The 16,678-nt window shown below is 40.8% G+C and overlaps 1 protein-coding gene across 1 annotated transcript; it reads right to left on the minus strand.

Moving 5' to 3' along the window:
* Window positions 1–35: 35 nt before the first annotated feature.
* LOC139416599 (leucine-rich repeat, immunoglobulin-like domain and transmembrane domain-containing protein 1) lies at window positions 36–9,845 on the minus strand. Its single transcript, XM_071165457.1, has 4 exons — window positions 9,606–9,845; window positions 8,639–9,099; window positions 2,853–3,158; window positions 36–2,171 (listed from the first exon to the last, which is right to left on the minus strand). Exons 1-4 carry the CDS (start codon window positions 9,737–9,739, stop codon window positions 1,114–1,116), a joined length of 1,959 nt encoding a protein of 652 aa, XP_071021558.1. The 5' UTR covers window positions 9,740–9,845; the 3' UTR covers window positions 36–1,113.
* Window positions 9,846–16,678: the final 6,833 nt, after the last annotated feature.

Here is a 16,678-nt window from a genome sequence, read left to right on the forward strand (position 1 = left end):
GGGGCGGGGGGGGGGGGGGGGGGTAAAGTGTAAGGGAAGATTTATGTGCGCTTACTCTGGTCGGAATCGGCCCCTATGACATTCAGGCAAGCATTATAATATATTTACAACCCAAAAGTGATGTGAAATGCAATCATAACTTATGACATAGGCAATGTATTTAGACTAAGATGCATCTGGGTTTGATAGCAAGCTAGCTAAACTAACTGCAGGCTAACTAGGCAAAGCATTGCATCATGGGAGACAAAATGCACCCTGGGAATTGTAGAATGCTGTAGACGAGGGCAATGCAGAAGCTTCAAAATGACAAAAACTAGAAATCATGCAGTATGACTAACAAAAACGACAGATCATCACAATGTGTATGACATCTTACAGTAGTGCATATATACTAACAGCATAATAAATGTTGATAAAGGGGTGGAATTGTCCTTTATCTATGATAAATGTATTTGAATGAAATGCTCTGGGGCCTTGTTTGTGGGCTCATTTATAACTAATAGTCCCCCAAATGTGTAAAAACTCATTACAATATTCAAATTCTCTGTTGAAATACTATACATTTCAGATGTAAAAAAAATAAATAATAATTTAATGTCAGAACTGATATTTCCATGATGGTGCATTGTCCAAGCGTCATCTGATAGAACCCCCAATGTGGTGGAGCCCAACGTGGGTGGAGAGGTGGGAGAGAGTCCTGTGCCCTGTGTGAGTGTGTTTGTGGGCGGCTAAGGTGAGAGAAAGAGAGAGAACCAGATATGTGTGTGGGGCTACCGTAAGTGAAAGGGAGACAGCGAGGTGTGTGTGTAGGACTGTGGTGAGTGTGAGCATTTCGACAAGGTGTATGTGTGGGGCTGTGGTGAACCTCAGGGAGAGTGTGAGGTTTGTGTATGGGGCTGTGGTGATGAGGAAATGTGTCTGTGGGACTTTGCTGAATTTGAGGTTGAGAGAAAGGATTAGGTATGTGGGGACAAGGTTTGTGTGTGGAGCTATGGTGAGCACGAGGTGTATGTATGGGGCTGTGGTGAGCATAAGGCGTGTGCGTGGGACTGTGATGAGAGTGAGGTGTGTGAGCGGGGGTGATAAGCATGGGGAGGGAGGTGGAGCATGATGTCAGCAGAAGTACTCGTTGGGCTGTCCCTCTATCTTAGCCGTGGCCTCTGAGTCCAGACTGGAGCGGGCCGACAGCAGTCGGTTGGACTCCTCAGGGTTGAGTCTGGTCAGGTACTCACCATCCAAACCTTTAGCCTTGGTCCCGGGGGACAGCGTCTCAAAAGTCACGTACGAATCCTGGATGTCCTTGGACTTCTTTCCCCACATCTTCTGGATGCGCCTCTTGAGTGCGCCACAGCACACTATGACGGTGAGCGGCACGGCGATGACGCACGCCACCGTGATCACGATGACGTTGATGAGCTTCTGGGTGCCGGCTGCGCTGGCCGCCTCATCGGTTGAGAAGATGACGCATTGCTCCTTCTTGGGGATCAGGCCCCGGACGCAAACGCAAGCAATGTACTTGGTCTTGGGCACCAGGCCCTCGATGAAGACGCGATTCTGGCCCGCCGCCACATTGATCTTGCGCATGTCCCGCTCACCGAAGACAGCGTAGAGCACGCTGAAAGCTGTGGTGTTCTTGGCCTTGGGTGCCCGCCAGTTCAGGGTGATGGTGTTCTCTGTGTCGCCCAACACCTTGACAGAGCGAACTATCCGGTCCGGGTCATACTGTGCCTGGGCCAGGTTGCTCAGGTTGGTTTTCTCCAGCTCCAGGAGTCCGTCTGGACTAGGCAAAGTGGTTGGTCCAGGGATGGCTCTATCTGCTACACTCCCCACACCCTCAGGCGCAGGGCTGGAGTCCAACACAACAAGTGGGTGTGGAGGGCTGGTGGTGGGAACCCCTACCCTAGCCACCAGTTTCTCCTGGTATGCTGCTTTCCCTATCCCATTGGGTTTCTTGACTTTGATTTTTTTTACGGCAGCAGCAACCACGCTGGTTAGGTTGTTGTTGTTGTCGGGTTTTGGGGGTGCTTCAGAGATAACTAGGGAGATGACGGCCTCGGCATTGCCGGCGTAGTTATTGGCCTTGCAGACATACTTCCCTGAGTCACGGTAGGACACGGCCGGGACACTGAGGATTGACCAGACGATGCCTTCCTTGGAGTTCTCCTGCTGGACTGTAGCGCCAGAGAAGTGACATGGACACACTATTAGTCAGAGTATAACATTTAAATAAAATAATACAAAAAGTCATACAAAGAGAGAGATTCCCATTGAAAGTGTTTTTTAGTCAAGGAACATCCTTAATCAGCGTCCAGAAAAATGGCCCCCAATATCGAAAACATCCAATAATTGACAAAAAAAATTCTGTAATGAATCCTGTCCTTTACATTAAAAGTAAAGTATCCAGCATTGGAAGGAAAATTAGCTGTGTTGCTTTCACAGTGCATTCTCCCCACAGATGTCCTGGGGCTGACACCAAGGATATGGCTCTAGCTCTCTGCTGAATTACCAACATATTAACGCTACAGGGCAAACTGAATGAAAGTGTCTTAATTAACCAGGCACGAGTGCAAACTCACACACACGTGTACAGACTCAGAGAGAGAGAAGGCTCTATTCAATCAGTATCGTAGACAATTAGCGTTACATTGTGATTTCAATTTAAAGACAATGTTCCCGTGTTAGTGGAGATAAACGCTGCATACTGTATGTCGGCTCAATCAGAAATTACATTTAAGATTTCTAGCGCGCAATCTGTAACGCTTCAGTGATATAGATTGAATAGAGCCCAGAGAAAAAGAAGCGTAAACACACACATAAACACACACACGTACACAAATCCCTTGCTGAGTTACCTGTCCCATTCAGGGCTTTCCCATCTGCCCTCCGCCAGGCCAGATCAGGACTGGGAATGCCGATGGTCCCGCAGCGCAGAAGCACATTGTTTCCCAAGGCGCTGCGGACTCGCGCCACTGCTGTGTGAATGCGCGGCGCCTGGCATCTCCGCCCCTCGGAGTCGCTGAACAGAACACCTGACAGGCTCTCGGGGGCGGAGCAGCGGAGGCGCGTGTCGATTAATGCCACGAAGAGCGTTGGCGACTTCTGGAACTGGATCAGGTCGTACAGGCGGCAGTCACACACCCAGGAGTTGTCATGGAGACCTGGATGGTTGAAGTTCAACTGATTCATTCACATGTCAGAATACAATTGAACTTTGAATTCTGTGATGAATAAAATAAAAAGGATGCTAATGGGGTTTGGTGAGGTCAGAGAAGAGGGGAAAGCATAAGAGTTACTATTTGAAGTGGGGGAAATGTTATAAGAAGGGCCCACAGTTTTTCCTGGTCAGGTCACGTGGTCAGGAAAAACTCCTGGCCCTGGTCACTTTCACATTGTGAGAGTGTCTGTCTGGTTACACAGCTTTACTGTGCGGCTACAGCCCTGTGGATGTCTGTGTGAGGATTACTTACATGCTACACTAAACTACAATGACGGTGGTGGTGGTGATGCTGACGATGGTTAAATTGGGATTAAGGCAGAGATCCCACAATACTCAGATCATGTTGGCTTTTCCAGATGCTTTTGGAACACATCACACATTCTTCTCTACTAAGCTATATAGCATTTTAGGACCCCTTTAAGTATCAAAAAAATATATAATTATTGTTTGATGAAAAATATGTATTTGGCCTTTCTGCTATTAGCACGCATTGCATAACAAATTCACTAAATGGAACAACAGATAGTCCCCTCCCCAAAACCAATTTAAAGGAAATTTGTTCTGAAGTGTCTGTCCTATATCTGAGAGATATAAGAAAGATCAGGAAACTTTTTTAAAATATATTTTTATTTACATATATTTAACCCCGTATTTTTGTCAAATGGTACAGGTGGACCTTCAGACTAGTATTGTAAAACAACAGACATGTACGTGTTCATCTCACCTTTACACAGATAGGTCATGTTCTTTTGTAGCCTAAACTGTTCGGACGCTACAGACAGAAGTTTGCAGATAGGCTGTACCAACTTGACGAGTCCCAAGACATGTACGTGTTCGTGAGAAATTCATATTTCCAAAAAGGGATCATAATAGCTTGTAGGCCATACTGTTCGGAAGCTACAGATGATTTTGTGAGAGTACCGATTTTCGGGATGTCTCATGGTCTGACAAACACCGCTCTAACTCCGTCAGCTTTCACTGCAGATGCAGAAGTACAACAGAGGTGGGGCCTCGGACATCAACCTTAGGTAAATAAGTTCATTAATAAGTTGATCAATGCAGGTCCTTATAAACCATTTACGGTTCTGTCTCAATCCACTGCATCGCCGGTGTCGGCCATTTGCACCGGTCTTCTCAGGAAAACATATGGTCTTCTCACTAAAGGTCTTCTCACGATATGTAAAGTCCGAACAGTTTGAGCTAGAAACTATTTGGACCCCACTATCGAAAGCTGAGATTCGCATGGTTTGAGCAATTTATTTTTGGACTATCTTTTTTTTGCCATGTATGAATATGTAATTCAATGTGCTTCTATGGGCTAATAGCAGTAAGACCCAATGCAATGTTTCATCAGGTAATTGTTTTATATTTTTTTGATACCGCCACTGGCTTATTACCATATTACATTTTTCAAAAATATATTAGCGTAGTAGATATCGCCATCTAGAGGCTTAGACTCTTAGGGTTAAGGTCACAAAATAGCCCCTAGAACATATCAATGGTTAAACAAGGCAACAGCAAACATGTCATCCCCCACGAATGATACAGCGTCCCTCCTTGGGCCAATTAGAGACAACAAGTCAAGCTCAAACAGGTCAGGAGAGATGCTTGTTCAAAGTTTGGATTACTATTGATTACTATAGTGCTCCACTTGGGTCAATCAGTGTAATTTGGTAAATGATGGCTCTCTATGGCAAGACGCATCATCAAAATCAGGTGAGTGGTGTCTGAGATATCATCATGGGGGACAACAGCCAGCACATAATACAGAGGATGTTTTCGAAAATATAGTCAACATTTTAATCCAAAACATTTATGCTGTTGTAACAGTGTGATATGTACAGTGCCTTGCAAAAGTATTCATCCCCCTTGGCATTTTTCCTAATGTGTTGCATTACAACCTGTCATTTAAAATGATTTTTATTTGGATTTCATGTAATGAACATACACAAAATAGTCCAAATTGGTGAAGTGAAATTAAAAAAATAACTTGTTTAAAAATGCAAAAAACAAATGAGGTAAAAGTGGTGCGTGCATATGTATACACCACCTTTGCTATGAAGCCACAAAATAAGATCTGGTGCAACCAATTACCTTCAGAAGTCACATAATTTGGGGCGGCAGGGTAGCCTAGTGGTTAGAGTGTTGGACTAATAACCGAAAGGTTGCAAGTTCAAATCCCCGATTCTGCCCCTGAACAGGCAGTTAACCCACTGTTCCTAGGCCGTCATTGAAAATAAGAATTTGTTCTTAACTGACTTGCCTAGTTAAATAAAGGTAAAATAAATAAATAAAAAAATGGTTAAATAAAGTGTGCAATCTAAGTGTCACATGATCTCAGTATATATATACAGCGGTTCTGAAAGGCCCCAGAATCTGCAACACCACTAAAAAAGGGACACCACCAGCAAGGGGCACCATGAAGACCAAGGAGCTCTCCAAACAGGTCAGGGACAAAGTTGTGGAGAAGTACAGATGGGTTATAAAAAAAAATCAATAACTTTGAACATCCCACTGAGCACCATTAAATCCATTATAAAAAGGTGGAAAGAATATGGCACCACAACAAACCTGCCAAGAGAAGGCCGCCCACCAAAACCCCAAGGAGGGCATTAATCAGAGAGGCAACAAAGAGACCAAAGATAACCCTGAAGGAGCTGCAAAGTGAAGATTGGAGTATCTGTCCATAGGACCACTTTAAGCCGTACACTCCACACAGCTGGTATTTACGGAAGACTGGCCAGAAAAAAGCCATTGCTTAAAGAAAACAATAAGCAAACACATTTGGTGTTCAGCAAAAGGCGGGAGACTTCCCAAACATATGGAAGAAGGTCAGTCAGATGAGACTATAATTTAGCTTTTTGCCCATCAAGGAGAACACTATTTCTGGCGCAAGAAAACCAAGAAAACCATCCCCACAGTGAAGCATAGTGGTGGCAGCATCAAGCTGTGGGGATGTTTTCGGCAGGGACTGGGAAACTGGTCAGAATTGAAGGAATGATGGATGGCGCTAAGTACAGAGAAATTCTTGATGGAAACCTATTTCAGTCTTCCAGAGATTTGAGACTGGGACAAAGGTTCACCTTCCAGCAGGACAATGACCCTAAGCATACTGCTAAAGCAACACTCGAGAGGTTTAAGGGGAAACATTTAAATGTCTTGGAATGGCCTAGTCAAAGTCAGACCTCAATCCAATTGAGAATCTGTGGTATGACTTAAAGATTGCTGTACACCAGCGGAACCCATCCAACTTGAAAGACCTGGAGTTTTGCATTGAAGAATATGCAAAAATCCCAGTGGTTAGATATGCCAAACTTATTGAGACATACCCCACGAGACTTGCAGCTGTATTTGCTGCAAAAGGTGGCTCTACAAAGTACTGACTTTGTGCGGTCAATAATTATGCACGCTCAAGTTTATTTTTTTTTTGTCTTATTTCTGGTTTGTTTCACAAGAAAAAATATGTTGCATCTTCAAAGTGGTAGGCATGTTGTGTTAATCAAATTAGACAAACCCCCTCAAAAATCTATTTAATTCCAGGTTAAAAGGCAACAGATTCACATCTGAATGTACTTACATTCAGTTATCTTGCTCTGATTTGTCATCCTGAGATAAAATAGTTAGTTTAGTTTTGCATGATTCTACAGTTCAACCCCTGCTTGTCTCTAGCGCCACACCCACCCCACCATCTAGATGTGTGAAAGTTAGTGTTTAAGCTAATGATCCATCATATATGACATTCCTGAGAGTGTGTAAACTTACATTTGTATTACCATATACTTTCTGCATGTTCTCTATAGTTTGGTACTTAAATTGACCAATTCGGCACATTTGGGCAGACTTGATACAAAATATTGTCCAATGCTTTACTGGATCAATCTGAAACTTTGCATACATACTGCTGCACATCTAGTGGCCAAAATCTAAATTTCGCTTAAACTGCAATGTTATATTATGGCCTCTCTCTTGCATTTCAAAGATCATGGAAAAAATATATATAAAACACTTTTTTTGTATTATCTTTTACCAGATCTAATGTGCTATATTCTCCTACATTAATGTCACATTTCCACAAACGTCAAAGTGTTTCCTTTCATATGGTATCAAAAATATGCATATTCTTGCTTCAGGTCCTGAGCTACATGCAGTTAGATTTGGGTATGACATTTTAGGTGAATATTGATAATTGATTTTACATTTTAGGATCCCTGTAAGTATTCAATATACATACATACATACATACATACACACACACACACACACACACACACACACACACACACACACACACACACACACACACACACACACACACACACACACACACACACACACACACACACACACACACACACACACACACACACACACACACACACACACACACACACATCAACATACATACAGTTGAATTTGACCTTACTGCTATTAGCCTATAGAAACGCATTGAATAACAGATTCACACATGGAAAAACAGTCAAGAAATGTATCAAAAGGAAGTATGTTTTGAATTGTCTGTCCTATATCTGAGATACATAAGAAAGCTCAGAATATTTTGTTGTTAGAGTGGAGTGATCTGTATACCTTCCTATTCACTTCCATTTGTTTTTCAGCCTGGTACCGGGTTACCTTCAGATGAGTCCCGTGACACTTTTGGCGGGTATAGAGCAAAACAGAGAACACCATAGTGTTTGTGAGAGTCAAATCTTTCCATCATATTAGTGTCTAGGCCAAACTGCTCGGACGCTACAGACAGAAGTTGGCATGTCGGCTGTTCTTACTTCTGACAAGTCCTGTGATGCTTCTAGGGGTCGTAAATCTATTCCAACTCTACAGACGTTTTTGTGAGGAGAACGGTTTTTGGGAAGTCTCGTGGTCTGACAAACACAGCTGTATCTCTGCCACCTTCCACCGCAGATGTGGAAGGCCGACATCGGCAGATGCGGTGGATTGAGACGCAGCCCATGCAAAAAAACATATCTATAGCTTAAACAGACAGATTTTGATGGGAATATTTGTATTATGCTAATTAGATCATATAATATATGCCATTTAGCAGACACTTTTATCCAAAGCCATAAAGTTCAGCACTGGCGCAGACATCAACTCTAGGGGCCAAAACATTTATAAAGTATTCATAAATAGGCCTCACTTTACATTAGGCCATGCAAAGACTTAACTATAATGATTATTAAATGGTTTACAAGGACCTATATTAAACGTCTTTTGAATTATCTTATTAATCATTATTAAATACTTAAAATTGTGAATTAATGTGTGAATAACTAGCTAGTTACACATCTCACAGTTACACATCTCACTTGTAAATGAGATTGTACCTCAATGGTACATGTGATCACCTATTTAATTAGGTTAGATAAATAGAAGGAAAAATAAAAGGTAAAAATCGCTTTGCCTTACCAAGTATCATTTTGGAGCTATCTGGGCCATGCGAAGATTTAACTGTTAGCCAAGTGGCTAGCACCTCGGCCGGGACAGTCAGAAGGTTGTTGCTGGATAGATCCAGGTAGGTCAGGTTTTTTATATACATTGTGGCGTCTGCGGGAACTGAGGTCAACCGGTTGTTGTGCAAGTCCAGCAGCCTGAGGCTGGACATATCCATAAGAGACTCCCAGGGGAACGAAGTGAGGGCATTCCCATCCAGTCTCAGCTCCTCCAGATCTAGCAGCCCACGGAAACTGTCCGAGTTGAGAGCGGACAGCACGTTAAAGGACATCCAAAGGAACTCCAGATTTCGGAGATAGTTGAAGGCTTCACTTGGGATCCGTTGGATGGCTGTTTTCTCGATACGCAGCTTGGACGTGTCCACGGGGAAATTGGCAGGCACAAGGGAGATCTCAGGGTCATTGCAAATGACACTCCTGAGGAAACATAACGGGATGTGTTTAATTTAGGCTTATATTATTTCAATCAAAATGTGTGAGGAAAGAAACAAAGTGATTATTATTTGACCTGTAATTTTGTTTTAAAAAAATAAGAAAAAATTGCTGTGAATTATTTATGTGAAATTCATAAATTAATTTATATTGGCTATATGTCCATTAATATTATAATTATTTGCATCATAATTATAGTCAATCAATAAAACTCTCACGAACAACTCAACTCCGAGAGATTGTCAGAGATGGAGAGTTGGTCGACCTGCCATTGCAAGATAATCCTACATTAAATACAATTGGACATCATGCACTCCCCTAATTGAATTTGTCCACGTGCTGATGGCACAGTTTGCGGAAAACATATGTGATCATGGGAGAAAAGTATCTTCAATTAGAGAGAATGCATGTGCACATGAGTGCGCAAACAAATACATTGTGAGCATAAAGCGATCATCTGTTTGGCGTTGTCATTCATTTCTTCTACTCACCTGGCCTTAGATCCATCACTTAGGTTGTGAAAAAAACAGCTGCACTGTGACGGGCACGCACTCACCGAGGAGGGAAACGCACCTGTCGCCAGGTAGAGTCCCAGGAAGAACACAAGGAACATTTTGGCCCACATTTATCTGCAGACTGCACAGCTAGTCTGCATGCATCCAGTCAGCGCCCACTGAAGCCAGAGATCTGAATATCTAATGTCCCACCGCTTCGCTGTCCCATAGTGATCAGACTGCTATGAGTCCCAAGATAAAAAGGATAGACAAGGATTAGCGAAAGGACTGTAGTTCTTTTCATCTGGATGCGTATTGCATCCCGGAATCCGCAGAGATGTCCCTATTTATTATCACCGAAAATACTTCAGAATTTGTCATAATCCACTGATGTTTATTTTTTTTCTCCCCCACGAAAACAGTGTGTTCATTTAAGCCCTGCCGTGACTGCTAATCTGTTGTAGGGCTGCTTTGGTTTTGCCACAAGGTGGCCCAAATACAGCACAAATGCCGGATCCAACGGGACTGCTTTGTCAGCTTTGAGCTCCAGAGATTCAATGCATTCATTTTCACATGTGCATTCAGGAAATGTCCTTTGGTACTCAATTACCAATTCAGTATTTCAATCAGAGTAATTTAAATGAACAGTGTTATACTAAAAGCTTAAGCATGCAATGTTTATATGTGGGAGTTTCTCCCATTGCTAGGAATGAATGGAAGGAAAGAGAATCTGAGAATACTTTAAGTGGATTTTGAATTTGAGAAAGCAAATATCCATACAGTGCAGCACCCCTTGAGCAGTTTAGGGGTTAAATTACTTGTTCAAGGGCACAATGGCAGAATATTGGTGACTAGGACACTGATGTCAGCAATTCTGAGGTTGGCAACCCAGATGTTTCCTGTCGGAGCTTGGATATAGTATTTATGATGACCCACTCAGACCCTTGCAACAGGCTTTTCATTTTCACCATCTAATAGCACAACCAAATTACTTGAATTGCCGTTAAGATTGCATTAATAAAAAAGTACATGGTGCAAATGATCAATGCTGATCAAGATTCTGCACAGATTATTAAAGCAATTGTGAAGATCTCTACAAACCTGTGACCTTCAAAATGCTAATTTTCTATGATTACATACGAGAATGTATAGTTACAGTACACCAAAATGTGGCCATGGATGTTTTACTCATTTTAATTGTGTTTGGTCTTCTCCACAGCCAAAAATCTACATAAAAAAAGCTGGACAGTGCATTCGTATAGTATTCAGACCCCTTGACTTTTTTCAAATGTTGTTACTTTACAGCCTTATTTTAGAATGTATTTTTCCCCCATCATCAATCTACACACAATACCCCATAATGACAAAGCCAAAATGTTTGCACATTTATTAAAAAATAAAACGTATATGATATTTATATAATTATTCAGACCCGTTACTCAGTACTTTGTTGAAGAACCTTTGGCAGTGATTACAGCCTTGAGTCTTCTTGGGTATGACGCTACAAGCTTGGCACACAAGTATTTGCGGAGTTTCTCCAAATTTTCTCTGCAGATCCTCTTAAGCACTGTCAGGTTGAATGGGGAGCGTCGCTGCACAGCTATTTTCAGGTCTCTCCAGAGATGTTTGACCGGGATCTGGCTGGACCACTCAAGGACATTCAGAGACCTGTCCCGAAGCCACTCCTGTGTTGTCTTGGCTATGTAATTTGGGTCATTGTCCGCTGAAAAACATCCAAAGTAAGATGCTGCCACCACCATGCTTCACCGTAGGGATGATGCCAGGTTTCCTCCAGACTTGACACTGGAGGCCAAAGAGATAAATCTTTGTTTCATCAGACCAGAGAATCTTGTTTCTCACGGTCTGAGAGTCTTTAGGTGGCTGTTGGCAAACTCCAAGCGGGCTGTCAAGTGCCTTTTACTGAAGGAGTGGCTTCAGTCTGGCCACTCTACCATAAAGGCCTGATTGGTAGAGTGCTTCAGAGATGGTTGTCTTTCTGGAAGGTTCTCCCATCCCGAAAGAGGAACTGGAGCTCTGTCAGAGTGACCATCGGGTTCTTGGTCACCTCCCTGACCAAGGCTCTTCTCCCCCGATGCGACACAATCCTGTTTCGGAGCTCAATGGACAATTCCTTCGACCTCATGGCTTGGTTTTTGTTCTGACATGCACTGTCAACTGTGGGACCGTGTATATACAGGTGTCCAAATCATGTCCAATTAGGGCTGGTCAGTATACCGTGTTTTGTGATATACCGGTATTGATGCACAGACCGGTTTGGATTTTTACTTTACCATCTATACCGATATTTTAATGTTTGGTTTGCAAAATGTGACACTGGAGTCATCTCTCTCCACTCTCTCTATGCCACTTTCCAAACAGACCTAGCCACGCCCCCTGTCACTCAAGGAGCGCATTTGATGTTCCTCAACCACGAGACACTTGCGTTCAGTCTGTATAGTCAACATATGCAACATATGCTACATATGCAACACTGTTGATGACAACGATGCAGTTGTCACTTTGCTTCTTAATATAAATCTACTAGCATTCTATAATTACACTATCAGCTCGTGTTTCTTACATCTTCAAACAGCTAGTTTGTATTTTCTTAGCAAGTTGTTCCTAAATCTTGTTAGACACTAATGATAATCGCTAGCTAGCTAATAAATGTACTGAGTAAGAGCAAGCGTAATTAGTGATTGTGTAGACCTAAATCAGCATGTTGTTTGTCCACCAGTGTCTTCTTAATTAAAGAGGTAAACGCAAAGCAAGAATATGTTAGCTACATGAAGTAGCTAAGAGAAAACATTCAATGTAGCCAAAGATTTTAGGGTCCCCTAGGAAACACCTATCAACACATTAGTTCCTACCCTGTCACAATAACTACTCCTTGGCATTTTAATTTGTTGTCATTTCAAACACTGTATTAAAAGTGCCCACTATTATATTCTAACTATATAATTAGAATAGACATTATATTCCCATGATTCCAACAGTTAACGCAAGTCAAATTGCAACATTTGGTTAAAAATATTTCCCAGATTACTTGCCCATATTATGCAGCCCTATGTGGCAGTGTGGAAATTATCTCAAATGCAGACACTTATGAAAATGATGACTTTTTTGGGGTTGAAGTTGAATTGAACAGTATTAAACAATTAGAATGGAGAAAGACCCATTAAAATCACTTAGAATGTATGTGTTTGCACCCTAGGGTCACGCCCTACTCAAAGCAAATTTAGAACTTTTATTATTAAAAAACATAAAATTACCGTCAATCTTTTTTTTTAAATATAGCCCAGCCCTATGTCCAATCAATTGAATTTACCACTGATGGACTCCAATCAAGTTGTAGAAATATCTCAAGGGTGATCAATGGAAACAGGATGCACCTGAGCTCAATTTTCGAGTCTCATAGCAAAGGGTCTGAAAACGTATGTAAAAAACGGTATCTGTTTAATTATATTTTTTTAAACATTTGCAAACATTTCTAAAAACCTGTTTTAATTTTGTCATTATAGGATATTGTGTGTAGATTGATGAGGACAATTTATTTAATCAATTTTAGAATAAGGCTGTAAAGTAACAAAACGTGGAAAAAGGGAAGGGGTCTGAATACTTTCCAAATGCAAATGTATATTCTGCTTGGATAGTTCCATCCATGCCACTGGCTTAGTCCTATTCTTTAACTTAGAGTTCCTTTTTTTAGGATCCTCCCCTTTTTTAATATTTTTTGCCTAAAATGACATCCCTAAATCTAACTGCCTGTACTGAAGGCACTGAAGGCACTGAAGCAAGGATATGCATATTCATGGTACCATTTGAAAATAAACACTTTGAAGTTTGTGGAAATGTGAAAGGAATGTAGGAGAATATAACACAATAGATCTGGTAAAAGATAGTACAAAGAAAAAAAACGATGTATTTTTGTATTTTTGTTGTATCATCATCTTTGAAATGCAAGAGAAAGGCCATGATGTATTATTCCAGGCCAGCTGCAATTTATATTTTGAACACTAGATGGCAGCGGTGTATGTGCAAAGTTTTTGACTGATCCAAATGAACCAATGCATTTCTGTTCAAGATGTTGTATTAAGACTGGCAAAATGTGCCTAATATGTTTATTAATAACTTTTCATGTTCAAAACTGTGCACTCTCCTCAAACAATAGTATGGTATTCTTTCACTGTAATAGCTACTGTAAATTGGACAGTGCAGTTAGAATTAGAAGAATTTAAGCTTTTTGCCAATATCAGATATGTCTATGTCCTGGGAAATGTTCTTATTACTTACAACCTCATGCTAATGGCATTAGCCTACGTTAGCGCAACCATCCCGTGGATGGGACACCGATCCCAAATAATCAATTATTAACTTGTCAACAAACTGGAATCAAATGTGAAATCAATCAAAGCTTGAAATCCTACAACACTAGCCCACTTTTTTCTATCTAAAACCTAAAATTGTTCTTCGGCTGTCCCCATAAGAGAATCCTTTGAAGAGCCCTTTTAAGTTCCATGTACAGTAGGGAGTTCTCCACATAGAATTCTACATGGAACCAAAAAGGGTGCTCCTATGGGAACAGCCTAAGAACCCCTTTGGAAACATTTTTTCTAAGAATGTAAGCTTATATCTACTGTCTTTTTGTAGTTGAATCCTGGGATAAATTGAACCAACAGCTGCTGCTGATTTTTCGAAAATGCAATAGGCCTAGATAGTATTACTATCAATAGTAGTACTATTGATGAAATATGATTACATTGATAAAGTTTGATTGCATTTCATTAGCTCTATTAAAACTACCCTTTGGAACGACTTATGAAAAATACTATTTAGTTTTAAAGTGGAGATCCCTCAACAATCAACAATCTCACAATAGCCCATTGGTAATAGTCAGTGATAAATGCTTGGTCAAAACCCTGCATGGGACCCGGAATTGGATCGCTGTAGATAGATTTGATATGCCATTTAGCAGACACTTTTATCCATCGCGACTTACAGTCATGCGTTCATACATTGTACATGCGGGTGGTCCCAGGAATCGAACCCACTAAGTGCCATGCTTAACCAACTAACCTACAGGAGATCAACTTGCCAGTAGGAGGTGCTGTCCAGCCTATAGTTTTTCCTGCCTTCCTGCCTTTCCAGCCTAGTGGTTAGAGTGTTGGACTAGTAACCGAAAGGTTGCAAGTTCAAATCCCTGAGTGTGTCAAGGTACGAATCTGTTGTTCTGCCGCTGAACAGGCAGTTAACCCACTGTTCCTAGGCCGTCATTAAATATAAGAATTTGTTCTTAACTGACTTGCTAGTTAAATTAAGGTAAAATAAAAAACATAACGTTGAAGTTCTGACATTGTTAAACTAGGTACAAAGGAGATTGGAGTGCCATTTTAACATGATGACATAATCCTGTGGTTTAAATGTCACCCTCAAAACAAAAGTTGATGTCTTTTTGCATATCTAATATTTTTACATGTAGATTCCACGTTCCACAATACATTGACAAATAACATTAAAACAACATTGACTCAACCAGTTTGTGGGTAGGGTGTTATACGAGAGCCTGTAATATCTGTAAAATGTATTTCTGTAGAAAGTCTATCAAGAGTGACAGGCTACTCCTGCACCTATGGGCCACAACTATTGCTACTGTATGTATGAATGAGAAGCATCAAATCATGGAAAAAGACACGTACAATCACCATTTCAATCAGCATTGCCATGGTGATATATACTCTAGGCCATGGGTGTCATTGCTGTTCTACAGCTATTCTGATCTTACATTTTTTGGTGCTGGATGACAAAGAAATAAACTTAAAAGGCTGTGTGTGTACATACGCGTGCACGCGTGTGTGTCTGCCTGTCTATCAGTCTGTCTTTCTATCGTGTGTGAGTGAGTGAGTCCATCTTTTTGCTGTGTGAAGTTGTGTGTTTACCTGTCTCCCTGGCTGTAGTCTGTGTGTGTACATGTGTGTGGGCACTCATGTTCTCTCTAAATATACAGTTTTTAACCTTCATTGACTGACTAAACCCTCTCAAATCATCTTAAATTATAGGCTCATGGGGCATATTTTTGCCAGACACAATTTACAGTCCAGAGACATTTGGCATATATTTTTTTAAGAAATTGAAAGGTTATTAACACGTTTCCCCAACAAACTTGCATAGGTAAAAAATATTGAAATTAGAGATATTGACAAAGTAAAATGTTGGAAATTGTACTGTGTGGGTCAGATATAAATACTGAAAAAATATTTTTATTTTGTATTTATTTTTAGTGAGAAATATGTTTTTCTTGAAGGCCAAAAAGCCAATGTACAGATGACAATTCCCCTGTCCCCTAAAGCCAGCCGTATTGAGGTCAGCCAAGGACAGACAGATGTGTGTGCTTGGCTTCATATCAGAGACAACTAAGAGCTACGTTATAAACAGGTCAGTTTATAATGACACAAATCTGTATCAGACGAGTCATGTTAGAGACTCATACAGGACAGATAACTAAAATACAAGCCTAGTTTTTATCACATTAAAAAGACAAATATTTCATAGCGAAAGATCTGCATAAACATGTGTTGAAACATGTATTTATTTTGGTCACAGAGCAAAACAGAAACTGAAAGCACACGTATCTGAATCCGTTTATTAAAATATGCAATACGCAAAACATTACAGAATCCCCAATGACCTCATTTAGTAATGATGATTTGCATCGTCATATGAATTTGCACATTTAAAAAAAAAAGTCATGTTTTCAATTACATTTCCCATGGTTTCCCAATCTGATAATCCAGATTTGTAGCCAGGCAATATGACTCTCATTCTCCCCTCTAACCCTATGGTACGAAAAGTTGCCAATTGGGATGTTGCAATTATAGCATGCTCCACTAAAGTATAGATAGTATAATTTATGCCAAGTGTTGGCTTTTGTATCTCTCACGACTTTGTCAGAAACCCTCTAGTCTTTATGATTGTTCAACAGAACATCTTTTTGTATTACGGAACTATATGTTACCAATGTTTACAGGGTTGACTTGCAATTAGATTTGTTTACTCATTATAGTTATTAATAT

The sequence above is a fragment of the Oncorhynchus clarkii genome, chromosome 1 (genome assembly GCF_045791955.1).
Source record: "Oncorhynchus clarkii lewisi isolate Uvic-CL-2024 chromosome 1, UVic_Ocla_1.0, whole genome shotgun sequence".
Taxonomy (NCBI): Eukaryota; Metazoa; Chordata; class Actinopteri; order Salmoniformes; family Salmonidae; genus Oncorhynchus; species Oncorhynchus clarkii.

Excerpts from the sequence above, each read along its gene's own strand:
- LOC139416599 (XM_071165457.1), bottom strand. The coding sequence starts at position 9,739 with ATGTGGGCCAAAATGTTCCTTGTGTTCTTCCTGGGACTCTACCTGGCG. Across the intron at positions 3,159-8,638 it reads TAGCTCCAAAATGATACTTG|GTCTCCATGACAACTCCTGG; the intron begins GTAAGGCAAAGC and ends TCAACCATCCAG. Across the intron at positions 2,172-2,852 it reads GAAAGCCCTGAATGGGACAG|TCCAGCAGGAGAACTCCAAG; the intron begins GTAACTCAGCAA and ends CTGGCGCTACAG.